We start from the raw sequence: 26,040 nt of genomic DNA on the forward strand, positions 1-26,040 counted from the left end.
CCCGCGGCTCGGCGCGCCAGGACCCTCCCGCCCCGAGGCCCGAAGGCGCGTGCGCGAGTCCCCGCCGCCGCCCCCCGCCCCCTCAAACCGGGCTCCACAGCAGGGGCCCGAGCCGCTGGCGGCGGGGCGGGGGGGGCGCCCGGATGAGCCCCGAGTGCGAGGAGCCGCCGCCCCCCAGCGCAGGTGAGCGGCCCCCGCTGGGGGAGGATTCCCGCCCACGCCTGCTCCCCTTGCCTCCCGGACAACCTCCTCCCGCCCCTAGTTCCTAGACTCCCCGCCGCAGCCCCTCCCCAGTCTCCTCTCGTCCAACTTCCCCTCCGCGGACCGAGCCCCTCCATCCCCGTCCTGGGACGGGTCCGCCGTTTCCTCCTGCCACCCCCCCCGCCCCGGAGCTCCCATCCCCGGCGTGGCGTGTGCGGGGGTCTTGGGGAGCGGCCCCGTCGCCGTGGGGGTAGGCGGCGGGGGAGGGAGGGCACAAAGTCCCCGCCCGACGGTCACAATTAGCGGTGTTGTGATGGAGATGGCTTAGGGCGTGTGGGCGGCAGAGGGGGCGCCGGGGGGACTGGCTAGGCGGAGGCGCTTTCTGTCCGCGAGGGATAGTGCCGGCTTGACAGATGGAGAGTGGGAGGAAGGGCCTTCCGGGTGGGAGGAACAGCACGTGCAAGTCTGTGAAGGTGGGGCTCTGGGGCTGGTCTGCGGGCGGACGTTGGGGGCGGCGGAGGACCCCTTCTCGGTGGACTTCCTGCTCAGGGTCTCCCTGGCTCCTTCACACCTCTTTGCGGGCCGGAGGCCACAGACAGCACATGAACCCCAGCCCTAGAGGCAGGATGTTTCTGGAAAGGGAGATGAATCAGGTGTGGTGCGGAGTTCTGAGTTGTAAAGAAACTTGAGCGAGTTGTAAGGCGGTGTTGAGGGTAGTGCTCTTCCTCTCCAGTGGCTCAGGGGACTCACTAGGCTGTAGAAGGCACAGGAAGGGCTCCAGGACCATTACTAGGTTTGGGGTTACCTATTGCAGCGGTCCTCAGGGGGGCTGTGTCCCCTAGGGGACATTTGGCAATGGCAGAAAACAGCAGTTGTTACATGACAGGGTACTCCAGGTACCCGGTGGGTAGGGGCCAGGGATGCTGCTGCCATGGCACAGTGCACAGCTCAGGGTGGCCCCCCGCCTCCAGTATTTTCCAGCCCCAAATGTCAGTAGTGCTGCGGTGGAGAAGCCCTGCTCTCTTGCTTGGGTGTCGTAGATGGTTTGGTCTCATCTGCTCTGTTGCCACCCATGAGTGGCTGTGTGGCGTATTTTGATTTACTTTCGTGTTTTCTGTCGTTTTTGTTGGGTCATCTACTGTTTCTCTGTGTCAAAGGAGAACCTGCTGGCTTCCCCCTCACCCCCACCTCTCCACCACCAACACTTTTTCTCAGGATCTGTGGGAAATGACTTTAGCAATTCCTTTTTCCTCTCTGGACTTGAGTTTTTAATTAATTCAACACGTATTTATTTCTAGCTGTCAGCCTGGTCTTATGCAGAGGGAGGCAGGTGACAGTACAAGTGAATCCTGTCACAGAGCGCTCAGATGCTGTCACAGGGTGACCACGGAAGCTGTGGAAGCGTGGAGCAGGCCCCTAACACAGTCAGGGGAGGCTTCCTGGAGGAAGTGGTGTCTGTGCTGAAGCCTGAAGGACCCAGGAGGAGCTAGTCAGGCTCAAAGAGCTGGAGGGGAGGCAAAGGGAGCAGCCAGCCAGGGCAGAGGCGAGGGTGCCTATGAGCAGTCAGGTGTGGAGGGAGTGTTGAGCGCCATGCGGGTTGCAGCAAGAGATGAGGTGAGAGACCTGGGAGTTCTGGTGAGAGAGGCCTTCCTGGCATTCCTGGCTCACCAGCGCTCTGGGGCAGGCTCAGCACATGGGGGGTGGGGACACGCCCTCCTTTCCAGGCCAAAGCATGGTTTTCTCTTTGAACACTGTTTTATAGGTCTTCCTGAGGGAGGTGTGGTCCTACAGTCACCATGAGGTGTCTCCCAAGTGAGAAGACTGAGGCTCAGTGCTGGTGGGACCCCAAGCTGATCCAAGGCCACAGGGATTAAATTTGGAGAGGCAGGATTGGAACCCAGGCTCTTCTGATTTTGGATTAGCCTAGAACAGCAAGTCTGCTCCTCTATGTTCCAGAGTCTGTTAGTTCCTTCCTTTCCTCCTTGGAACCCATAACTGATCCAGGAGATGGTCCTAAGTGTGAGCTTTCCGGTCCCTCGGTCCTGGGCCTGGGGTCTGTAGTGTCTGTGTTTCCTAATTAGTCCCTCCCCAAGGGTGGACTAGAACAGCCACCTCCCCTGGGAGAGAGTGCTTTGGGATCTCCTCTAACTGGGGACCCTTCCCAGGCTTTTCCAAGCCATGGGAAAGTCCCAGCTCATCATCCACTGTGGGTCTGGCCTCAGTGGTCCCTTGTCCTTAACGGATATCTTGCTGCCTCCCTGGCTAGGTGTGTGCTGGGTTCTGCAGCCAGCACACACGTTGGGTCCCCAGAGGCCATGAGGTTGCCGTTACTGTTACCCCGTCCTTAGAATGGCAGTCCTCGGGATCCCTGGGTGGCGCAGTGGTTTGGCGCCTGCCTTTGGCCCAGGGCGCGATCCTGGAGACCCGGGATCGAGTCCCACGTCGGGCTCCCGGTGCATGGAGCCTGCTTCTCCCTCTGCCTGTGTCTCTGCCTTTCTCTCTCTCTGTAACTATCATAAATAAATAAAAATTAAAAAAAAAAAAAAAAAAAAAAAGAATGGCAGTCCTCTACCCCTTTCCAGATTTGGAGAGCTGATGGTTGGGATGAATTGAAGGAGGTGGTCTCCCCATCCTTGGGCCTGCTGAGCCCTGCAAGGGACTGGGGCTGGCGTTTTGGTAGTGTTTTTTTTTTTTTTTTTTTAACACTTTATGTATTTTATTCATGAGAAACACACAGAAAGAGGCAAAGACATAGGCAGAGGGAGAAGCAGGCTCCCTGTGGGGAGCCCAGTGGGGGACTCAGTCCCAGGACCCTGGGATCATGACCTGAGTCAAAGGCAGATGCTCAATCACTGAACCACCCAGGTGCCCTTGGTAGTGGGTTCTGTCCCCTTGTAGGTTCACCTAGCCTGGGTCTCTCTTACAGCAGCCTGTGGGCCTGTGATAGCTGAGGTGGCAGCTCAGGTGGCCACCCTGGAGGCCCTCCCAGAGGCCTCTGCACCCTTGACCTCCACTTCTGGGTGCTTTGGGGCCAGGGCAGGCGAGGAAGGGGTGGAAGATGAAGGCTCTGCCTAAAGGCTCCCTGGCAGGCAGAGCATTGTCTAGATAGACCTAGATTATGAGGCGGCAGCGGCACCGTGGGGATAGCACTCTGGGTGCTGTAGCCAGGCCCTTTCGGAGCCCGGGCAAGGGCTGGCATACTCTTGAGAGGGCAGCTGGTGTCAGAGCCTAAGAGCGATCCAGTAGAGCAAGAAACCCGAGGTGATGGTGCCAGGCTGGCAGAGGGAAAGGTGGTTCTCGTGTTTAATGGCTTCCTTTCTTGCTTACGGTTTCCCCTTCTTCCGTTTGCAACCAGAGTCATGGTTTTCAAACTGACACTGAGAGCCACTGCTAGTCACTTCCGCTTTCTTGAAGGTTGCTAAAAGTTGCATGAGGTGGGGGTGGGGGTGTGTGTGGTGGCTGCCAGAGTGTTTGAATGACCTGGGTTGCCCAGCAGTCTTTCTTTGGGTTCTGTGTTTAGAGTTGTCACTCCTGGGTGAGTGGCCAGCTCCTTCCCTTCTGCTAGGGGTGTCAGGGCTTCCATGTGGCCAGGGGTACCCAGGAAGGGCCCTGCACCTGTGGAGCACCTGCCTTAGCTAGCTGTCCCAACAGCGTGGCCCCATTTCACAGACGAGGATGCCAAGTGCCTGGCCCAGGTTCACCCCGTTAGAGAGTGTGAATGGAGCCTCCCTCTCTTGTCCATCAGACTCCTGGGGCTTCCAGCAAGTTATACCTGGGAAGATGGGGTTGGCCATGAACTCTTAGCTGCCATATCTGCAGCTCTGTTTTGTGTATGGCTTGTGAAGGGATGTTTGTACGGTACCCGGCACCACTTGCTTGCATCTGATCCTTGCAACTTTCTCTGATTTTTGGAGGAGCGACCTGAGGGAGAGTGTGAGGGGCCACCTGGGTCTTAGGCCCCTGGGGCCTGTACCTGCACCACCCAGCACCCTCTTGTCTTATCATGGGTGGCCTCACCCATTTCCACCCCATAACAGTTCTCTGGAAAGGCTGCGTGGGGAAGGAAGCCCTGTCTGCCAGCCCAAGTGGACCATCTGAGGGGGGGTTGGGGTGGTTCCCATAGCCCGTGCCCTCTTAAGTAGGTGCTTCAGAAGTGGGCACGGCTCCACTTTGAGAATTTTCAACTGTAGTGAGGAGAGCAGGGCAGGCAGAGTTCTGGTTCTTCGTCTCGGCCACAGCGTCCCGTCTGTCAAATGGGAACCATGGCCAAGCTTCACCTCCTTGTATTGGTGCCGAGATGGGGTGGGTGCCCATGCGGCTACACAGGTTTTCAGGAGACGGGGGCTAGGCCCTATCCCTACCCTGCCCCTTTAGGGACATTGACAGTTGGGAAGGGGAACCTGGGCAGGCTTTCTGTGCCTCAGCTCTTCTGGCAGCTGCTATCTTGTCAGCTCCGGGTGACTTGGACTTGGAGCAGGGTCTGAGCCGGCTCTGTCACCGCAGCCTTGGGCAACTCTGGTTTTGTTTTTGCTAATAGTTTTTGTTGAGATGTAATTCATACGTTGTGTGATTCATCTATTTAAAGTGCACAAGTCAGTGGTTTCTGGTGTATTCAGAACCGTGCAGCCATCATTGTAGTGGGGTTTTGTCACTGAGGTATAATTGACAAAATTGCGTACAATTTCAGAACTTTCAGGACTGGTGTTTTTTTTTTTTTGAAACATACTTTTTCCAGAAGAAAGTCCCATACTTGTTAGCAGGCACTCCCTGCCCCCATCCCCAGTCTCTCCCAGCTCCTTTTGTCCACCTCTTCCAGACATTTCACATAAATGGAGCCCTACAACACGTGGTCCTTGGTGACTGGCTTCATTCACTCTGTATGTAGCCTTTGAACTCTCTGGTCTCCTCATCAGGCATGAGAGTGTCTGGTGTGGGAAGAGATTGTGTGCTCACCCCATGGAGCTGTTTGCCGCTCGAGGTGGTTCTGGTCCTGGCTTTGCCAGCTCAGGAAGCATGCCCACGCTGCCCACCAGTGCCTTGGGGCTGGGGAGACCCCTTGCTGGCCTTAGTTTCCTCACCTGTGATGCTGTCCCGTCGTGGCCTTGTCATCAAATGAGGGAGGACATCCATCAGGTATGGAAAGGTTCCTTTGGAAGATCAGGATCTGGGAAAGGGGAAGGAATTGCCAATGTGCCCAGGAAGGTTGCTGGGCAAGAACTGCATACCAGGGTCTGTGCTAAGTGCTGTCCCGGGCACTCCTGGCTGCCCAGTAAGGAGGGTTCTGCTGGGTGGACCATCATCTGGTCCAGGCGTGTGTACTGTGTGATGGAGTACTCATCTTGCAGGTCAGGGTGCATGTCCTGAGCTGGTGGATAGAGGTGGGGCCAGAGGACTGCTTCAGCCCCTCTGGGGGTAGGTGCTTGGTAGGAGACCCCAAGGATAAGGAGGAGCCAGTTCCTGGGATGTCCCAGGCAGGCGAGGCAGCAAGAGCAAAGTTGGCTAAGAAGAGCCCAGGTTTGGTGTGTTCTGCAAACAGAAAGGCCAGTGTGTCCAGTGTAGATGAGGAACGGCCAGGTCAGGATTTAGAGGTATTTGAGTGGAGGAAGCCCTGGGTGCCTGAGCACAGACCATATGTGGTCAGGTTCCATTTCCGCCAGCTCTGTCTGCGTGCCTATGGAGTGTTACGCGGAGAGACACAGGGCAGGTCTGGAGAGGTGATGGCCTGGTCGGAGAAAGGGTCATGCAAATTGAGAGAAGCCCCTCGATTTCTGGTTCAGCTCCCCCCTCCAGTGGCTGAGTGATGGGCAGGTGTGCTGGTGCAGCAGGGCTGTGAGGAGCCCAGGTCGAGCCTTCCTCTCTGAATTTAGAGGTGTCTGCTCACTGAGGAGGACCAGGAAGGACCTGGCCTTCAGCTACGTGGAGGTGTTGGCAGGTCAGAGCCTGGGGGAGGATGGCCAGAGCCAGGGCCCAGAGCCCTGCACAAACTGGGGCCTGCGCCTGTCCATTCTCTGTGTTTATGGTGGGACCTGACGCCCTGACACTTTACTTTCCAGGGGCCTGGGTGGGCAGTTGCTGTGGTGTGCCTCAGCTTCCTCACCCATAAAATAGAGCCCTCAGCACCTTCCTTGGGGGTGGCTGTGAGAGTAGGTTGAGATTAGACAATCCTGAGAGCACTGTCAGCACCACAGCCAGTGTGGTTTGTTGATGTCACCAGCATGGTGCCAGGAGGCCTAGATGTCCGGCCTGGTGGTGGGGTGGTAATGTCACGCAGGGAGCTCCTCAGGAGAGCCAAAGGCTGAGGGAGGCATGCCCCACGGTGGCAGTCACAGGTCGACTTATGAGGAGCCTGGCTGTAGCTTGCTTGGGGGTGGGGTTCTGAGTGGTTGGGCAGGTGTGGGGCAGGTGTGAGAGAGCCAGGTGTGCAGACTGGGCAGCAGGCAAGCATATGACAGGAGCTAGAGGTCCCAGGTAGAGGCTGGGCTTGGCCAGAGCAGCGCTGGAAGGCTGGTGGGGCCTGTGGGGTCTCGAATGTGGAGGCCCAAGAATCCCTTTTGGGCTTCTGGCCAGGAGTGAACATCAGGCACTCAAGTTTGTGTTTCAGAAAAGTGGCCAACGTGGGGTGAAGGATGTAGGGCTAAGGGGCGAGTTGGTGTGTGCTGTAGGACAGGGCCTGGAGGCCGGTAAGGATGCCCTCGCCACCCCAGCTGGGGCCTGGCGTCCGCTGCTGTCTTCCATGATCGTCTGTCTTCCACTCCACCTGTAGTCATCTTGGGCCAAAATCCCAGGTATTGCAGATTTAAAGCCACTTATTCTGGTCACGGAGGGTGGGGAGCATGCTGGGGGGTGAGTGGTCTCCTGTGGAGGCCGGAAAGGAGGACTGGGTGCTGGGGGCCGTCTCTTGAGGGGACACGGCCCCCAGCACCCAGGCTCAGAAGGCCAGTCCTGCTTGAGGCCACATGTGCCCCCACTCTGCCCTGGCTTGAAGCCCTGGCTGCTTTGAGAGTTGAGTCAGAGCTGCTTTCTGCTTTGGGCTGGTGCTCCATCTGTGGCTGATAGGTTTTCCGTGGTCAAGGTGGTAATGGGGCAGAGAAGGTGAGGGTGAGCACATAGGAGGGGGACCAGCCTCTGTGGGTCTGAGAGGGGCCTCTGCCTCAGGTGGTCTTCACAAAGCAGGTGATACATGGAGCTGTGGTTGGCGCCTGTGTGGTGGCCGGGGAGCCCCCACCTTCCCTTGCAGAGGGGTGGCGACAGCCCCTCAGAGGGGGATGTGGGTGCTCTACACAGTGGACAGAGTGGGGAATACAGGGCCTGGGAGCCTGACGGCAAGTACAGGGCAGGCCTACCAGGTGATCAGACTGGGAGCCTGTAGGTGTCTTCAGAGGAGCAGCTGAGTGTGTGCGCATCGGGGGCTCAGACCCACTTGGCGCCTAGTGAGTGCTCCTGGCATGGTGCTCCTGATGGCAGCTAGCTACCTGTGCTGGGGTGGGTCAGGGTGGCACTACAGCTGGGCACACAGGGTCTCCGTGCTGGTGGGGATGAAGGGCGCCATCCTTCAGGTGGTGGGAGACAGCCTTGTCCTCCTCCCCACTGAGTCAGTGACTCTATCCTGTTCCTTTGGGCCCCAATCAGTGGCTCTTCTGAAAGACCCCCCTCCCCCACTTTTCCTCTTCCTTGTCTGGCCACTGGGTGGTGGTGGGGGAGTTGGGTGTGTTTGTGTGTGTGTATGTAGCATCCAGGCAACAGCCACAGCCTGGGGACATCTCAGACTTCCCTCTGCCACTGCCCCACACCCTGCACGTGGCATGGTGATTTGCTGGGCTGGCTGGCAGCTGCGTACTGGCCATTTGAATTTGCTCAGTAAATAGAGTGAAGTGAGTCCAGTGCCAGAGGTTTCAGTATGAGCACAGTTCCACCCCTGGGGGTCCCTGCCCAGATGTGGGACGGAGGACACAGGCCCTGGAGGGGACAGGATCCCCATGGCTCCGTGTGCAGCCTTAGGGGTCTCCTTGTGGGCCTGGTGTATGCCATGCCTCTCGCCCCCCACCCAAGACTTAACCGGGACCTGGGGGCCAAGAGGTGGTCAGGGTGATTGGCCTCTGGTATGAAGTGACCTCCTCGCAAGCTTTCGCGGTCATCTGGGTGATGGGTGACCAAGGTGGAGGAGGGAGTAGGGCAGTCCCAGCACAGCCTGCTGTGTGACAGACCCCTGCCCTCAGGGCGCCATGTTTTGGAAGTTTGACTTACACACGAGCTCACACCTCGACACGCTGCTGGAGCGGGAAGACCTGAGCCTGCTTGAGCTACTGGACGAGGAGGACGTGCTACAGGAGTGCAAGGTCGTCAACCGCAAGTTACTGGACTTCTTGTTGCAGCCACCGCACTTGCAGGCCATGGTGGCCTGGGTCACCCAGGAGCCGCCAGCCAGTGGCGAGGAGCGACTGCGCTACAAGTGAGCCCTTGCCCGCTCTGTCCCCCCACCGCTGCCCCAACTTGTTGGTACTGCCACCTCCGATGTGGGGTGTTGGGCCCCGTGCAGGTAGGGGACACGGAGGTGAGGGTTGAAGTTAGATTTTAGAGAAGGTCACCTGGCCAGTCTGATGGGCCTGGCCAGACTAGAAGGGATTGGAGTCTGGGAGGAGGTGAGGGTGGGGCCCAAGCTCAGGAGGTGGGCTGGAGCCTCAGGGGCAGTGGGAGCCACGAGTGGGTTCTATAAGGAGGGCATGGAGGGTGGTGGCGAGGAGGACCCAGCCAGCTTCCCTGGCATTTTCCCCCCTCTCCCCAGGTACCCCAGTGTGGCCTGTGAGATCCTGACCTCAGATGTGCCCCAGATCAATGATGCGCTGGGTGCTGACGAGTCCCTCCTGAACCGGCTCTATGGCTTCCTACAGAGCAGCGGCAGCCTCAACCCACTGTTGGCCAGCTTCTTCAGCAAGGTCATGGGCATCCTCATTAACCGCAAGACAGACCAGGTACCGTTGCCAACCTGGGGTGAGGGCGGGGAGGCGGGTGGGCGCGCTGGTGGGCACAGGCCCTGGTCCTGCCATGTGACATGTGCTGTCCCTCCTGTCCCCAGCTTGTGTCCTTCCTGCGGAAGAAGGATGACTTCGTTGACCTGCTGCTACAGCACATTGGCACCTCAGCCATCATGGACCTCCTGCTGCGTCTCCTCACCTGCGTGGAGCGGCCACAGCTGAGGCAGGATGTGGTCAACGTGAGTGTGGGGGCTTGGGGAGGGGGGTGAGGACTGGGGGAGGGAGGGGGCAGTGAGCAGAGGCCCACCTTCTCACCCCCAGTGGCTCAACGAGGAGAAGATTGTGCAGCGGCTCATAGAACAGATCCACCCGTCGAAGGATGACAATGTGAGTGTCCTCTCCTCGCTTGCTGTCACACCTGTGGCCCGGTCTCTTCCCCTCACATCTGCTCCTCACGCCAGCCTCGCCCCGTCCTCCCTTCCTAAAAGGTGAACTGAGGAGATGCTGTGTGGGTGCTGGCCCTTGCAGCCGCTCACTGACAGGGCACCTGCTGTAAGTAGCAAAGGGGTGCTGCCCACAGGGAACGTGTCTCTTGAGCCAGGAGCTTGGCCCAGCGTCTCTTGACAGGTCAGAGGTCTGGCCAGCAGCTTCAGGCTCCACCCCCTCAATGCCAGCTTTTCTAGGGGACCCTTCCCCACCCCCTGCTGACTGTGATCTGGCAGGTTTTCGTGTCTCTTGTGCCTTGGTACATCTTGCTAGTCCTTCAGAGAATCCATTCAGAGGCCCCACATCCTCACTGCAGCGCAGGGGCCCTCGCCTTATCTTCCCGTGCTGCTGGCTTACAGAACAGAGGTCCACAGGTGTGGGTCCCAGGCAGACCCATTGCCTGTCCCAGGCAGGCCCCCAGGGGCAGAGGGATCAGGGGCCCTGGGAGGGGCTCTGAAGTGTGGCCCATGGCCTGGAGGGTTCTGGGGTCTGTGCAGGTGGGCCCTGGTAGCTGCGTATAGGGTTAGACTTGGGAGTTCTGCTCATGGTTCTTTTCTGTTTTTTTTCCTGTAACATCTTCACCGAAGGTAGAGGGTTATGTACCATATGGGTCACATGTTTAAAATAAAGAACCTAGAGCAGCATTTAATGTGTTCACAAAATTGTCTGGTTATCACCTTGTGGATCTGGGAATAATTTTTCCTTACTCCACGAAGGAAAGCCTGTGCTCCTTAGCTGCCCCTTCCCCTCATGGGCCCACCACTCCCAGGGTGCATTTTGCCTTGGGGTTTGCCTCTGCTGGACTTGTTATTGTGAATGCAATCACATGGTGCCTGGTCTTGCTGTGTGGCCCCTGCGTCAGCACCGGGTGTTCCGTGTGTATCCATGCAGTGGAGTGCTGGTGCATGGACGAGTCACAGTAGCTTGTGTGCTCACCAGTTGGTAGACCTCGTGGTTGTTCCCTCCTTTGGCTACGGCAAATGGTGTGGAAACTTTCCTGGTTTCCCAGGTTCTCACCGTCTTCTTTCCTGATATTTGATGCCTTGTGTTCCTTGCCTTGGCACTTGTGTCTCCCTGTCTGTGTGATCCTCCACTCCTCTTCCTAAGGGTGGGGCGGTCAGCTCCAGGACATGAAGGGCACAGGTGCTGGGCTGGCATCCTCAGCTCTCTCTTTGCCTCCCCAGCAACATTCCAATGCATCCCAATCCCTGTGCGACATCATCCGCCTGAGCCGGGAGCAGATGATCCAGGTCCAAGACAGCCTAGAGCCCGACCAGCTGTTGACCACCCTGGAGAAGTGGGTTTGTGGTTCCAAGGCCTAGGGCGGGAAGATGTCCGGGGCCCTTCACCATGACCCCCACCCCGACCCCACCCTCATCCCCTGTCCCGACCCCTGCTCCAGGCAGGAGACGATTGAACAGCTCCTGAGCAACATGCTGGAGGGAGAGCAGAGCCAGTCTGTCATTGTGAGCGGGATCCAGGTGCTCCTGACCCTGCTGGAACCCCGAAGGCCAAGGTGAGGGGGCCCTGCCTCCCCAGGCAGCTATTGCCATCCCCCAGAGACCCTCTTCTTCTTTTTAGGGGTGAAGGTTGTGGGGACTTGTCATCTACAAGCAGCATCCCCTTCTTGGTGGCCACTTAGGGTCTTTTTTTAAAGAATCTGTTTTTTTTTTTTTTTTATTTTTTATTTGTATTTTTAAAATATTTTATTTATTTATGAGAGAGAGAGGGGCAGAGACACAAGTAGAGGGAGAAGCAGGCTGTCCGCAGGAGCCCGATGTCCGATGTGGGACTCAATCCTGGATTCTGGGATCACACCCCAAATCGGGCAGATGCTCAACCGCTGGGCCACCCAGGCATCCCACCACTTAGGGTCTTGGGAGAGGAGTTCTCAGTTCCTGTCTGAGGCCATGTAAACCACCTGTAGCTTTGAGCTGACTGGCCGAGTCCAGGGCCCTATAGGCCCATGATCCCTGGGCATCCCCCCCCCCCCCGTGCACGCTGTACTTCCACAGGAAGCAGCTTGTCTCTCCCTTCCACATGTGCCATACATATGCATATGCGTGCACACAGGCCCTGCATCCTGTCCCCCCTGCAGGTCCGAGTCTGTGACCGTGAACAACTTCTTTAGCAGTGTGGATGGGCAGCTGGAGCTTCTGGCCCAGGCGACCCTGGATAGCAGCATGTCCAGTGTGGGCGCCCTGCACGCCCTGCGCCCACGGCTCAGCCGTTTCCACCAGCTTCTGCTTGAGCCCCCTGAGGTAGGCTGGGAGTCCAAGGATGTAGGGTGGCAGGGAGGGCAGCCCCACGGTTCTAGGTGGCACTGAGCCTCCCATGTGCCTGTAGCTGGAGCCACTGCGTACTACCTGGGGCAACCTGGCCCCGCCTCTGGGCAATACTCGGCTGCATGTGGTCAAGCTGCTGGCCAGCGCTCTGAGCGCCAACGACCCAGCCCTGACGCAGGAGCTCCTGGCACTGGATGTGCCCAACACCATGCTGGTGCGGAGAAGGGGGTGGGGTGGGGTGGGGTGGAGGGCCCGGGCAGGGTGGGGAAGGGCGGGATGGGGATGAGGGGGTGGAGGGGGCCCTGGGCAGGGGTGGATGAGGGGCCTTTCCATGCCAGCCTCCACTGCCCGCCCCCCAGGACCTCTTCTTCCACTACATGTTCAACAACTTCCTGCATGCCCAAGTGGAGTTCTGTGTGAGTGCCATGCTCAGTGCTGGGCCTCCTTCCGACAGCAGCCTTGAGATGCCTGTCCCAAATCCCGTTGTGAAACATGTAAGCTGGGGTTCCCGGGTACCCCACTCTGTTCCTGTGGGTCAGCCACTGTATCCCTCTGCCTTCTCTAGGTGGCCTCACATGCTGGGGGCCAGGGGCTCAGCCTTGTCCTTAGGTCTGTCTGGGAGAAATGGAGGATGATGTGCAGGCGGGTGCAGGCGGGTGCAGACGGGAGCCCTCAGGGGGCAGCAGTGTCCTCTGGGGTGACAGATGCTACTCTAGGGGAGGTACTTCCTGGGTTATAGCCTAGGGCCTTGGACATGGCCCCCACCCCCCCCCACTCCTCTGTAAATCCCCCTGGGTGCTGGGAGGGGCACGTCCTGGCCCTGCCCCCATGTCCCCGGTGCCCCCACTGTCTCCACTGCCCTCACAGCTCCTGCAGCAGTGCCGCCTGGTGGAGCGCATCCTGACATCCTGGGAAGAGAACGACCTTGTGCAGTGAGCGGCCCCTGGACTTCTTGCCCTTGGGGAGGGCGGGGCGGGGGCGCATGGGCCCATGTCCAGCTGCGGCCTCCGATCTTGCCCAGGTCTACCGGGGGCCCCCGCAAAGGCTACATGGGCCACCTGACGAGACTGGCCAACGCCCTGGTGCAGAACACGGAGAAGGGGCCCAATGCTGAGCAGCTGGGGCAGCTGCTGAAGGGTGAGGGTCCGGGAGGGTGTCGCCCCAGGGCTGGGGGCAGGGCTGCTGGCTGTAGTGGGGGGGGGCCTCACGTCCTGTCTCTTTTGCGCTGAACAGAACTGCCGGGTGAGCAGCAGGAGCGGTGGGAGGCCTTTGTGGCCGGACCCCTGGCCGAGACGAACAAGAAGAACATGGTGGACCTGGTAAGGCACCGCAGCTCTCTGCCGCGGTTCTGTTCTCCACCTGCACCTCCCTGAGGCTGCACCCTGCCATCCTGGCCCTCACCCCTTGCCTGCCCCCATGCCCCAGGTGAGCACGCACCACCTGCACTCCTCCAGCGATGATGAGGACGACCGGCTCAAGGAGTTCAACTTCCCCGAGGAGGCAGTACTGCAGCAGGTGGGCTGGGGGCCAGGGGCCTGCCCCTTTCTGCCTGGCCCCACCCATCCTGACCACTGCTCCTCCACAGGCCTTCATGGACTTCCAGATGCAGCGCATGACCTCAGCCTTCATCGACCACTTTGGCTTCAATGATGAGGAGTTTGGGGAGCAGGAAGAAAGCGTGAAGTGAGTGTGCTCTTCTGTAGGCGAGCAGGGGTGAGAACACAGCAGGTGGGAGCACGAGCACTCGCTGGCCCTGTGGCACTTTCTGCCAGGCTTCCTGCGTCCTCCTTGGTCCCACCAGTCCTGGCACTTGGGCTCAGCATGGGGAGCGACCAGCTGGGGCTCCTCTGTCCCCTCCTTGGGGAGTCAGCTGTGTGTGTAGCTGGTGGGATGACCCCTTGATGCCAGAGCAGCCCCCAGCCCTCCACCAGGCCCTGTGCTTACAGGAGAACTTGAGCTTTCGGTGACTTCTACAGCTGCTTTGTTGAGCAATAGCAATTTAACTTGGTGTTGCAGTCATCAACTTTCTTCTTTAGTTACCAAGTTTTCTACCACAGGCATCTGTTCTTTTTGTAGTCAGAAAAAAAAAAAAATAGAGTTTTCTACCGTTTTGCAAATTGATGAGCAAGTTTATGGCAGCAAAGCTGGAGGGGAGCTCGGGTCGGGGTGGGAGCGAGGTTGGCCAGGAGGTGGTCTGGGAGGGAGCCCATCCTCTGTAAGGTCCCTGGAGGAAGTGCCATTGGAGTAGAAGGGGTGACTTTGAGGAAGGAGTTGGTAATGCCTTGAGGGAAAGTAGAGGGACCACTGGAGGGCGGGCAGGGGGTAGCCAAGGGGTGGGGTCCAGGGACAGGCAGGAGGGGCCTCAGCTGCCCCTTGGGGTCCCCATCAGCTTCATCCCCTGTGCGTTGGGTACATCTCGGGGGGTCTTCCTATTGTGTGTCTACCATCATCCTTGGCTCTGGGCTCGGAGCCTCTGGGGCAACTGAGACACGTGCTGGTCGGTGTGGGAGCAGGATCGCCCCTGTGTGGCTCAGGGTGAAGGCACCATGATGGGCTGTGCTCAGCTGCTGGCCTTTCTCATGCCAGACAGAGGTTGCCTTGGGAACAGAGACCTGTGTGTGCTGCTGCTCTGCCCAGCCCAGTGCCCATTGCATGGAAGGCCGGGCAGTGCTGGCCATGTGTCGGGGGCCTGGGGCCCTGGAGAAGCCCCTCCCACAGGAGGACAGACTGATTGTTCCATGGATTGTGTTGTCTTCTCCATCAGATAATTTGCAGTGTGGTTAAAAACTTGAAACTTTGGAAAGCCATGAAGCATTCTAAAATGAAAAATACATGAATATTTTTATAATTTTTATGCTGAATATGCTGCCCTACAGGGCTCATGTGGCCCCTGGACTGCCCCAGCCTGACCTGAGTGCTGGGCTCTGCAAGTTTTAGGAAGAGAGCAGGCGGTGTGAGTGCATCTGTGCGGTGTCCGACACTGAGGTGGCATTTGGGTGGTTGGTCCCATTTGTCCATGGAGCTTGCTGGCCATGTATTTCCTGAACTAGACAGATGAACACAGGGCAGTGGGACCCCACCCCCCCAACCCCACAGACGGATGATGGCTCTAGGGAACATGACTCAGAGACTGTGGGAAGATTGTGTGTTCTGGTGGAGTGGAAGCCAGGTTCTCATTGGCACTTTGTGTCTGTAGTTAAAACCCATGGATTGAATTTCTGAGCATGGGTTTTGTGCTTCCATGAGGCTTTCCAAAAGAGGATGGAACAGAGGGTGCCGGGTATGCTCGGCCTCGATGGAAGACGGGGCCACCCTGCCGGTCACTTTGGGGCCTCAAGTTCAGAATCCCAGCTGCAGACCGGCGAGCTGTGTGTGTTGTGGCCTGCACTTGGTGGAGGGGTGTTCACCCACCAGCAAGCAGTGTCTGGGCACTTGGGGAGCCCGGGCTACCCCTGGAGACGGTCAGGGTGACAACTACAGCTTGCTCGGTCATGGCCATGAAGTGGCCTCCTTCACCGTGGTGTCGTGGACTTGTGCTTCAGTTGCCTGTGGCTCCTGAACAGAGTCGGGACAGAGTTGGGAACAGGCTGATGAGCCGCACATGGTTTTGGCTCGCTTCCTGACTACCGCCATGATGGGTGAAGTCCCCGCAAACACTGAACCCTCGCTCCCAGAGGAAGGGGGCGCCTCTATGTGAGGAACTCACCCTGATGGCAGCCTGAAGTCCTCACAGTGACTTGTGTGCAGGGAGATCCTATCTCTGTCTTAGGATGGAGAGGAGGAGGTTGAGATGAGAAGTGCTCTGTGGCCTGCCTAGGGCTGCCCTGCCACCACTTAGAGCTGAGGCTCTGTCCCCTGGGGATGTCTTTGTGGAAAGGCTGAGATGGGAGAGCAGAGCATGTCTGTGTTGGACATCAGCTGCCAAGGTGCCTGTTGGGCCACTCCACAGATGACTGCAACAGGTCATGGGCATTGATTTGAAGCTACAGTTGAATTTTGGCTAGTGGGTGGATGTGCAGATGTGGGACCTTGAGCAGTGAGAGTGTGTTGAGTGGATGCGGGAGAAACCTGGCTGACCCCTTTCCTGAGGGCTGTGGTCTCACCCACCACTCCTCACTGCCCCTGTGCTTCTCTCCTAGTGCGCCTTTTGACAAGACAGCTAACATTACATTCTCCCTCAATGCTGACGACGAGAACGTGAGTGGTGCTCTATCCCTGGCTGTGGGGGGCTGCAGATACTGCCACCCACCCCACCCACCCCACCCTCCCACCCTGCACCCTGCAGCCCAATGCCAACCTGCTGGAGATATGCTACAAGGACCGCATCCAGCAATTTGACGACGAGGATGAGGATGAGGAGGAGGGCCAGGGCTCTGGGGAGTCTGATGAAGAGGATGGCGCCTGGCAGGGCAGCCAGCTGGCCAGAGGAGCCCGCCGCGGCCAGCCCCCGGGTGTGCGGTGAGTTCCCCAGCAGTGGGGCTGTGCAGTCCATGAGACCTAGTTTTTACCAGCTGGAGTAGAGGAGGAAAGAAAGAAGGGAATGTGTGTGTTAGGTGGGGTGCCTCTCCAGCTCAGGGTAGCTCAGATGCCAAGGCAGGAGTGTACCAGCCTGTGTGGGGCTGGGAAGTCGATGAGTCCTAGACCTGCGGCCTGGCCCAGGCATGTCTCCGGTGCTCCCCTCTGCTCCTCTAGGTCAGCTCGTACTTAGAGCTTCCCACCAGCTCTGTCTCTTCTTCCTGGTAATGGGAGAGATGGGCTGAGTGTGGGTAAGCTGTGGCCAGCTCCTAGATGCCTGTGGTGCTGGCTGGCCCCACGGTCCCTGACTCGGTGGGCTTGTGCCTTGTGAACAGCATCTCAGAGCCTCTGCCCCTGTGGTCTCTGGCTTGAGGGTCTCAGTGTGCTCAGATAGTGTGCCCAAGACAGTGTGCCCAGACAGCCCCCGTGTGTCCCTAGGCTGGCACTGGCCTGACTTCCTGCACTTGTGAGGTCCACCGCCCCAGTAGCTGTGTTTGTGCCTTGCTCCATCTGCTGGGTGGCCAAGCCGATAACCCCAAGGTCATGGTTCACTCCATGTGCTCTTCTAGGAGTGTGATGGTGCTAGCTTTTGCGTTTCCCCATTCGATCCTGTTTTGAGCTCAGTTTGTGTATTGTGAGGTGGGGGTCCGGCGCCGCCTCCTGCACCTCTCGTGGGAGACACTGGGTGCACTTAGCTATCCCTGTGTGAGTTGGTTTCTGGCAACTCCGGGGCTGCTAGTCTTCATGGCAGGACCTCTCTATCTCCACGACCATTGTAGGAAGGGTTGAAAGTAGGAAGTGAGTCCTCTAGCATTGCTTTTGAAGGACTGGTGGGACTTGTAAGGTCAGCCTGTTCATTTCAACAAGGACGCTGGCTGGGTGAGAGGGCTTGCCCTGAACCTGTGGGTTACCTCACGACCTAGGAACCATATCCCGTCATCCGGTCTGTGAGCTTGGAATGTCTTTCCGTTTACTTAGGTCTTTTTTAGAGTGTAAGTTTTGTGCTTCCTTTGTTTTTTTTGTTTTGTTTTTTTTGTTTTTTTTGAGTATTTTATGTAATTGGGATTTTGAGATTGTCCCGAGCGTGGAAATGCAGTGGACGTGTGGATGAGATGTGTCCTGCAGCTTGCGGCACTCATACACACTGTGACAATTTTTTTTTTTTAATTTATTTATGATAGTCACACACAGAGAGAGAGAGAGAGAAGCAGAGACATAGGCAGAGGGAGAAGCAGGCTCCATGCACCGGGAGCCCGACGTGGGATTCGATCCCAGGTCTCCAGGATCGCGCCCTGGGCCAAAGGCAGGCGCCAAACCGCTGCGCCACCCAGGGTTCCCCCACACTGTGACAGTTTTAATGGGTTCCTTGGGGTCTTTTCTATATGGCCTGGCTATCTGCATATTAGGTTTTACTCTCTTTTCTGGTCTGGATGTTTTTCTTTTCATGTTCTCGCTTCTCTGGGCTGCAGTACGGTCCTGAACAGAGTGGGGAATAGGCATCTGTTTGCTCCTGACCCCGGGGGGACAGCTGGTCCTCCAGCACTGAGTGCGGTGTTGGTTGTGGCTTTGGGAGATGCCCCTTCTCTCCTGTTTGGCGGGTATCTTCATTTGTCTTCAACTGTGTTCACCTGTTTGCACACGGGTTCCTTTCCTGTCAGCAACTGTAAAAACAGTTCCCACCAGCTCTAGCGGGCATCTGGCGTCCTGGGAACCTCGTGATTTGTTTAGCTGTTTCGCAGTTAGTGGCCATGTAGGCCAGTCGGACTTTCCCCAGGGGCTCGGGTCGAGCATTGGTCAACACCTAGACCATAATTTTGGAGTGGCTAGATACTGTTCTCAGTCTGCCCAAGCTCCCATGTGGAGGGAGGGTGTCAGGTCGGCCCTCAGCACCTCTGTAGGGCACTCAGGGCACCCACCTGCCTGCCATACCTTGGGCCCTGGTAGGCCATGACCTGTCTGTCCTGTGGCTTCCCAGCCATCCACCCTCCTCCATCCCTTCTGGCAGCACAGCCGCTGACAGGTGGTTTCTGGGCAGGAGTGGGGGCAGCACAGACAGCGAGGAAGAGGAGGATGACGACGAGGAGGACGAGGACGACGGTGACGGCCGTGTGGCTGGTGGGGGCGCCGGGCCCCCCTCTTATCCTAGCCCCGGCCCCCAGCCTCCGGGTGGGTGAAGGCACAGGGTGGGATGCAATGGGGTGCCCATGGGGTGTCTGCCTCCGGTGCTCACCCCGCTCCTCCATTCCCTCCCCCCAGGCCCCAGCTGGACAGCCACCTTTGACTCAGTGCCTACAGATGCCCTGACCGGCCCCCGAGACTCTGGGGAGAAGGAGCCGAGCTCTGGGCTCTTTGCCCCACAGGGGTCCCTCAGCATACCCCGGGACCTCCCTGCCTTGAGCCTGGCCGGCCCTGTGGCCTGCACCACCCTGCAGCTCAGGTGAGGCTTCAGGCAGACGGGTGCCCAGTTCCCAGTTCACTGAGGCTGGAGTGCTGACCCCCGCTGGCCCTCGGGCTGCTTTTCTTGCCCCCAGGTCTCAGGACCCCGTGTCCCCCTCAGCACCTCAGGAAGCCACAGATGGCAGCAAAGTAGCAGAGCCTTCGGGTGAGCGCTGCCGCCTAGCCCCACCTGCGCTCCCCATTGTCCCCCAGGCTGGTGCACACTTGGCACACTGGGGCGAAGTGCAAGAGTAGCATCACGCTTACTGAGCCTTGTGTTCCCTGGCCTTTCTCTTCACAGCCCCCTGCCAGTCCTTGGTCAGCATTGGGGACCTCCAGGCCACACTCAGAGGGACATGCTCCACCCCCAGCTCCTTGGACAGGTGACTGACTGGGGAGCAGCTGCTTTAGGGGGAGGCAGGTGGAGCCTGGCCCCTGGGTTGTCTCTGCACCACTCAGGGCCTCCGGGCAGCTGAGGGTCCTGTGCTGTGCCCATACCCACATGTGGGTGCCCGGATCTCCCCAGTCAGCCCCCGGGGGCAAGATGGCTTCCAGAAGGGGATAGACAGTGTGTGGAGCCTGCGTCTCATCCAACCCTGAGCTCCTCCTGCCTGGGGTGGTTCCCAGGGGTCTCTGATAGGAGGGTCTAGCGGAATGTCAGTGATGGTAACCTTACTGATACCCAGCCCACCCCACTCTCAACAGTGCAACCAGAGACCCTGCTACCTCTGTTCCAGCCTCCGGGGCCTGCCAGCACCCCCAGACCACAGAGGGGGAGAAGAGCCCAGAGCCCTCAGGGCTCCCTCATAGCCAGAGGTGAGTGCCGTGCAGCCTCCAGGGTAGCTGGTGTCCTGTGGGGGGAGGCACTGACCTTTCTGTGTCTCTATCTCCTGACAGTGCCCAGGCCCTTGAGCCACCTCCAATGCCCAATGGCTCTGCCCCCGGAGGGCCAGCGTCCCTGGGTTCCCAGTGAGTGGCAAGGGCCATGGGTGGTAGGTGGGCTGGGGCTGCCCAGGTGGGTGCTTGGGGGATAGCGGGCTTCTCATATGGGTATCTCTTGGTTCCCAGGTAACTGCCCGGTCCCGGTGGTGGCGGCTAAATCCTCTGTACTCCACGTGGACCCTGCCCGAGTGGGGGCAGGGTGGGGCCCATAGTGGCCCTGTTGCCCCATCACCCTGTCCCCACCCTCTCTGCCCCCACATTCTCTCCTTTAGACTCCCAGGAGCCCGGTGCCAGGGAGACAGGCCCCTACCCACCTCCATTTGCACTGAGAAAAGAAATTATGGAGTTTTGTCTCCTAGAATAAAGAAACAGAGTTGAGTAGAGAAAAAGAAGAGAGAGAGAGAGAGAGAGACCTATATTATATATTATATACAGAGAGAGAGTGGGTGGATGGAGAGTCAGGAGCAGGCCCGGCCAGGCAGGGCAGCTGGTGGGAACTGCTTCCCATCCCGGTGGGGTGGGGGGTGGGGGTGCTGTGTAGGGTCCTGGGGCCGTTGCCCACTCTCCCCTCCCACCATGCCCCCAGCCTCCAGTGCAGATGTCCACACCCACACTTGGTCAGGTCCACCTCGGGGGAGGGCCCGAGTCGGGGCCGTGCCTTTGCCCAAACCCTTGCCCTGGACCCTGCACTTTGACCCTGGCTGGGAGATAAAGGACCCACCTGGCTCTGCTGGCTCTGTGGGAGCTGGCAGTCCCCATCCAGGGGGTTTCTCCGGTGACATTCCCATGGGGCCCTGATGCACTCACTGAGAGCCCCCTCTTGTACCTCCCATGGACCCCGGGGGTGGGGAGTTGGCGGGGGTCTGGCTGGGGTCCCCTTCCTATGCCCAAGGGTCTGGGGTCCAGCCCAGCTGCCAAGTGACCTTGTCCCAGCTCCCTCTCCCCAGGCTGGCGTGAGTGTGCGTGTGTTCGTGCTGAGCTTCTATTTCATATTGCAAATATAAATAAAGACAGTTTAAATTCCTGCTCAGACCATGAGTTCTGGAATCTGGAGTTGGGTGTCCTGAGCTGCCCTTGCACCCTGGCCTCGGGCTTTGAGTTCTGGGATCTGGGGTGGGGGCCTGAGCTGCCCTTGCACTCTGGCCTCTGGCCTTGAATTCTGGGATCTGGGGTCGGGGGTGGGGGCCTGAGCCGCTCTTGTACTCTGGCCTTGGCCTTGAGTTCTGGGATCTGGGGTTGGGGGTTCTGAGCTGCCCTTGCACCCTGCCGTCAGGACCCCAGGCCTTCCCTCAGCCCCTGGGTATGGCCCTCAGAGTGCAGTTTGGCTCCTGGACCTTCATGATTTGCTGAGGGTGGGGTCACTTATGCTCAGACCAGGAAAGGGTGTCCCGGGAGGAGGAGCAGAGCCCTGCCTCATCCCCACAAGCTGTTTTTGGAGTCCCTCCATGCCCCCCAGCCCTGTGTATCCCGGGTCCATACACACCTCCAGCCTTGGTGGGGGTGACATGGCTGGGCGACTTTGCAGCAGTGATGTTCTGAACCTTGTCGCATGTAGTGGAGCGGTGGGTGCCTGTGGGTGGCCAACCCATCGAGATAGGTGGGTACCCAGTAAATCCATTCCTTCTAAACCAGAAGTTGAGCACGGGCCCAGTGCACTTGCAGGTTTGCACAAAAGTCTGTTGGGATGACATGCAACTCAAGCCAGCATGGAGCGATGACTATACAACCCAGCACTTGGCATTTGATCCCTCTGGATTGTCTGTGGACAGATTCTGGGGGCCTGAGGCCAGAGCTGAGGGTAGCGTGAGGTGTGGCCCCCGGGCAGCCTTCTGGGGGACGGTGGGCAGGGACATAGGGAGTTTCCATCCTGCACCTCCAGGCAGAGTGGTCCTGCCACCTGAGACCAGGGATGATGGCGCTGCCCTGCTCAGGGGACCCCAGGTGCAGGGGAGGGCATTGATGGCCACGCACCTGTGCCTCCCTTGCCCTCCTGCCACCGCCAGGCAGCCAGGGAGGAAGCCAGGTCTGGTGGGCAGGGTCAGGGTACTGTGGGGGAGGAGGGACCCCTGGGTCCCCCGTGGTTGCCTTATCAGCGGTGCCAGGTGGGGCCATCCCCAGGGTGGGGGCAGCATCTCCTCGGGCCTGTTATCGGTCCCAGAGTCCACAGGACGCTCCTCGGGTTAACGTGTAACCACACACTGTCCCCTCCACCCCCAAAGCCACCCGTGCCCACACACGCGCTACTCTGGGTAGTCATAGACCGACATGGACGCCTGGGAAGAGGGTCTGCCGGGAAAGCCTTGCTTCTTAGTCCAAGTGAGATGCCGGGTGTGGGAGGGGGTTAGGCCTGGGTTCTGGGGAACCTGAGCAGCCTGTGGGAATCAGGGGGCCCTGCCCTCTCTGGAGGCTAGACATCCTGGTCCCTGAGCAGAAGCTCCCCGCAACAGACAGCATGACTCTGGTTCCTGGGTTAGGGTGCAGTGGGGCCCCACCACCTAGTCCTGGCTATTGGGGCCTGCCCCCCAGGGGCCCGGAGCTGGCTGGGCTCTAGGGACTCCATGACCCCCTTGTCTCTCAAAGCAGCCACGCCTGTGCTGGTGGTTGAGCCCCTTCTTCCTCACCTGTGCTGTCTACTTCCTCCTCTGGATCCCTGAAGACCAGGTATCCTGGGTCAGCGCCCTCGTCAAGTGCCTGCCTGTGCTGTGCCTGGCGGCGTCCCTGCAGGCTGTGCGAGGGGGCAGGGGCTACCACACACGCCTGCAGGGGGCCCTCCTGTCCTCAGCTGTGGGGGATGCCTGCCTCATCTGGCCTGAGGCCTTTCTCTATGGTGAGTGGGGCCGCACTATGGTTTCTGGACTCCACCTGGACACGAACCCCTGCTCTCACAGAGCCCTTGTTCCCCTAGGGTATCAGGAAGCAGCAGTGCCTTAGGAGGTGGGAGTGGTGTGGAGGGACAGCAAGGAGGGGCTTCAGGTGTAGCAGTCTTGAGTAGCTGGTCAAGGATGGCCTCACCAAGGAGGTAATGTCTCAAGAGTGCAGGAACCACCTGAGGAAGGATGGTCTGGGCAGAGGGACTGGCAAGTGCAAAGGCCCTGGGGTGGGACTGCTGGCAGGTCAGAACAGGTGGGTGGGGAGAGCCGAGTGGGGAGCAGAACACAGGGACAGTTGTAAGCAGAGTGAGGATGGGATGCAGTATGCTGTAAGGAGAGAAGAGCTCTGCATCATGGGGGCTGGTACCATCCCAGCAGATGGGGATGGTGTGGCCAGGGTGCATGCTGCTGCAAGGGGCAGTCCTTTCCTCAGGCTCTGAGCTGCAAGGTGGCCACGTGGGAGCAAGCAACAGGTCCTGTCTCCTCCAGGTGTGGCTGCCTTCACCATGGCCCACCTGCTCTACCTCTGGGCCTTTGGCCTCACTCCCCTGCGGCCAGGCCTCCTGCTGCCCGTCGCCCTGGTCTCCGTCCTGTATTACGGCCTCCTGCTGCTCCACCTCCCAGCCAGCATGGTCCCGGCCCTGGCGGCCTATTCCTTGGTCCTGGCCTCCATGCTGTGGCGCGGCCTGGCCAGAGGTGGGACCGTCTGCTGGGGTGCCCTGCTCTTCACGCTCTCGGATTCAGTGCTGGCCTGGGATACCTTCGTCCAGCCACTGCCCCACGCCCGCCAGGTGGTCATGACCACCTACTATGCTGCCCAGCTCCTCATCACCCTGTCAGCCTTCCAGAGCCGCAGGCTCAAGACCACCTGACTGGGGTGGCAACATCCTGGGGCTCCCAGACCGGCCCCACTACTTGACACGGTGAGAACTGTATGTGGAAATCCACGTCTGTTGCCAAGGCCCTGCCACCTTCCCTCTGTTCTGACTCTGGATTCCAGACCCTACCCCCACAGCCTCTCACCTGCCTCCACCTGCCCTCCTCTCCTCGGCCCTGATCTATTTTGTGCCCAAGTAAAGTGGACAGTAAAACAGTCACATCTCTGTTATGTGGGGGAGGAGTGCTAACAATACCAGTAAATGTTATTTTTTTCTTTGTTTTTGTATTTTTTATTATCGTTATTTTTTAAATATTTTATTATTTATTCATGAGAGACATAGAGAGACGCAGAGACACAGGCAGAGGGAGAAGCAGGCTCCCTGCAGGGAACCCGATGTGGGACTCAATCCCAGGACCCCGGGATCATGCCCTGAGCCAAAGGCAAATGGTCAACCACTGAGCCACCCAGGTGACCCTCTTCTTTTAATTTTTAAAGAAGATTATTTATTTAGAGCGGTGGGGAGGGGCAGAGGGAGAGGGAGGAGAGAGAATCCTCAAGCCAACTCCCCACAGAGTGTGGAGCCAACATTGATGCTTGTTCCCAGGACCCTGAGATCACAGCCTGAGCTGAAATCAAAAGTCGAATGCCCAACTGACAGAGCCACCCAGGTGCCCCCCCTTTTTTTTTTTTAAGCAACGGAGCATCATTTTAACCATTTTTAAATGTATGATTCAGTGCCATCAGGTAAGTACATTCACTGTGCTGTGCACTGAATGTGTTTTTATGATCATTCCCCTGATAGAAACACTGAGCTGGACCCTCATAACACCACATGTACAGAATAGAGTTGCTGACCATGGGCAGGCCTGGCACCCTGGGCTTAAGGAAGGTGGAATTCCCCCAGCGTCCCCAGGTCAAAGTGGGTCCACCCCGTCCTCCACCCCCAGCAGTGACCGCTACACAGCAATGACAGCAGGAGAGGTGCCTAACAAGGTCATCTTTCACAGGCGGCCCGAAAGGGGTGAGTTTTAGGGTTTGGAGGAATATTAAGAAGTGGAGTCACCATTCTTTTTTTTTTTTTTTTTTTTTAATTTTTTTTTTTTTTTTATTTATGATAGGCACACAGTGAGAGAGAGAGAGAGGCAGAGACACAGGCAGAGGGAGAAGCAGGCTCCATGCACCGGGAGCCCGATGTGGGATTCGATCCCGGGTCTCCAGGATCGCGCCCCGGGCCAAAGGCAGGCGCCAAACCGCTGCGCCACCCAGGGATCCCTGGAGTCACCATTCTGTGCGTGCTAAGCAAGCGTGAGGTTGCCCACGAGCACGTAGGAGACATGTCTGTACACACGCACATTATGCTAATGACGCTTATGCCCACCTTTTTTGCGTTTAGGGACTCTTTTTTTTTTAAGATTTTATTTATTCATGAGAGACACAGAGAGAGAGAGAGAGAGGCAGAGACACCGGCAGAGGGAGAAGCAGGCTCCATGCAGGAAGCCCAATGCGGGACTCGATCCTGAGACCCCAGGATCATATCCTAAGCCAAAGGCAGATGCTCAACTGCTGAGCCACCCAGGCATCCCTGCGTTTAGGGACTCTCAAAGCAGAGGGGGACTTCTACATCCATGTGGTGCTTTTAGGGACCACAGCCCACTGCTGATTTTTTAAGTTTTTATTTTAATTCCACTTAGTTAATATACAGTGTAATGTTAGTTTCAGGTGTAGGATATAGTAATTTAGCATTTCCAGATGTCACCCGTGCTCCTCAGGACAAGCACCATCTTCCTCCCCGTCCCCTGGCCCCTCCCCCACCCCTGCCCTGGTCACCAGCAGTGTGTTCTCTCTAGTGAAGAGTCTTTTCCTTGGTTTGCTTCCCTCCCTTTGATCCCTATGCTCGTTTGTTTTGTTTCTTAAATTCCACATATGACGGAGATCATACACTATTCGTCTTTTTCTGACTTCTTTTTTTTTTCTGACTTATTTCACGTAGCATAACATGCTCTTGCTCCATCCAAGACATTGCAAATGGTAAAATCTCATTCATTTTTTTAAGATTTTATTTATTTATTCATGAGAGACACAGAGAGAGAGGCAGAGACACAGGCAGAGGGAGAAGCAGGCTCCATGCAGGAAGCCTGATGTGGGACTCAATCCCCGGACTCCAGGATCATGCCCTGGGCCCAAGGCAGGTGCTAAACCGGTTAGCCACTCAGGGATCCCTTCATTTTTTTTTTTTTTAACATTTTATTTATTTATTGGAGGGAGTGAGCACAAGCAAGGGGAGCAGCAGAGGGAGAGGAGAGGGAGAAGCAGACTCCCCGCTTGAGCAGGGAGCCTGACCCGGGACTCGAGCCCAGGACCCCGGGATCATGACCTAAGCTGAAGCCAGACGCTTCACCGACTGAGCCACCTGAGCACCCCATGATCTCCTTTGTGATGGTCGAGTAATACTC

General features: G+C 58.1%; 2 protein-coding genes across 10 annotated transcripts; both read left to right on the plus strand.

Moving 5' to 3' along the window:
- Positions 1–42: 42 nt before the first annotated feature.
- On the plus strand, positions 43–20,867 carry PPP6R1 (protein phosphatase 6 regulatory subunit 1). Of its 8 annotated transcripts, none has more exons than XM_049103718.1 (24): positions 43–183; positions 8,418–8,650; positions 8,984–9,170; positions 9,275–9,412; positions 9,495–9,560; positions 10,844–10,956; positions 11,062–11,175; positions 11,758–11,920; positions 12,006–12,158; positions 12,304–12,438; positions 12,812–12,876; positions 12,966–13,081; positions 13,178–13,263; positions 13,370–13,459; positions 13,530–13,627; positions 16,084–16,141; positions 16,230–16,402; positions 18,435–18,625; positions 18,716–18,896; positions 18,991–19,061; positions 19,197–19,278; positions 19,601–19,711; positions 19,793–19,864; positions 19,964–20,867. In XM_049103718.1, the coding sequence occupies exons 2-24, from the start codon at positions 8,424–8,426 to the stop codon at positions 19,965–19,967; spliced, it is 2,694 nt and encodes an 897-aa protein (XP_048959675.1). In that variant the 5' UTR covers positions 43–183; positions 8,418–8,423; the 3' UTR covers positions 19,968–20,867. The 8 variants fall into 8 exon arrangements, with proteins under 8 accessions (XP_048959675.1, XP_048959641.1, XP_035568576.1 ...); XM_049103684.1 differs by lacking the exon at positions 43–183 and adding an exon at positions 531–674; XM_035712683.2 differs by lacking the exon at positions 43–183 and having other exon boundaries at positions 18,465–18,625.
- Positions 20,868–21,022: 155 nt separating this feature from the next.
- On the plus strand, positions 21,023–23,864 carry TMEM86B (transmembrane protein 86B). Of its 2 annotated transcripts, none has more exons than XM_025423918.3 (3): positions 21,023–22,153; positions 22,418–22,664; positions 23,197–23,864. In XM_025423918.3, the coding sequence occupies exons 1-3, from the start codon at positions 22,103–22,105 to the stop codon at positions 23,577–23,579; spliced, it is 681 nt and encodes a 226-aa protein (XP_025279703.1). In that variant the 5' UTR covers positions 21,023–22,102; the 3' UTR covers positions 23,580–23,864. The 2 variants fall into 2 exon arrangements, with proteins under 2 accessions (XP_025279703.1, XP_025279704.1); XM_025423919.3 differs by having other exon boundaries at positions 22,421–22,664.
- The last annotated feature ends 2,176 nt before the right edge of the window (positions 23,865–26,040 follow it).

Source organism: Canis lupus, chromosome 1, assembly GCF_003254725.2.
Source record: "Canis lupus dingo isolate Sandy chromosome 1, ASM325472v2, whole genome shotgun sequence".
Classification (NCBI taxonomy): domain Eukaryota; kingdom Metazoa; phylum Chordata; class Mammalia; order Carnivora; family Canidae; genus Canis; species Canis lupus.

Coding starts and splice junctions, on each gene's coding strand:
- PPP6R1 (XM_049103684.1), top strand. CDS start 615: ATGGAGAGTGGGAGGAAGGGCCTTCCGGGTGGGAGGAACAGCACGTGC. Junction 12,159..12,303: donor ATGTGCCCAACACCATGCTG/GTGCGGAGAAGG, acceptor CCCGCCCCCCAG/GACCTCTTCTTCCACTACAT. Junction 18,897..18,990: donor TGCACCACCCTGCAGCTCAG/GTGAGGCTTCAG, acceptor TCTTGCCCCCAG/GTCTCAGGACCCCGTGTCCC.
- TMEM86B (XM_025423918.3), top strand. CDS start 22,103: ATGGACGCCTGGGAAGAGGGTCTGCCGGGAAAGCCTTGCTTCTTAGTC. Junction 22,154..22,417: donor AGCCTTGCTTCTTAGTCCAA/GTGAGATGCCGG, acceptor TGTCTCTCAAAG/CAGCCACGCCTGTGCTGGTG. Junction 22,665..23,196: donor GCCTGAGGCCTTTCTCTATG/GTGAGTGGGGCC, acceptor TGTCTCCTCCAG/GTGTGGCTGCCTTCACCATG.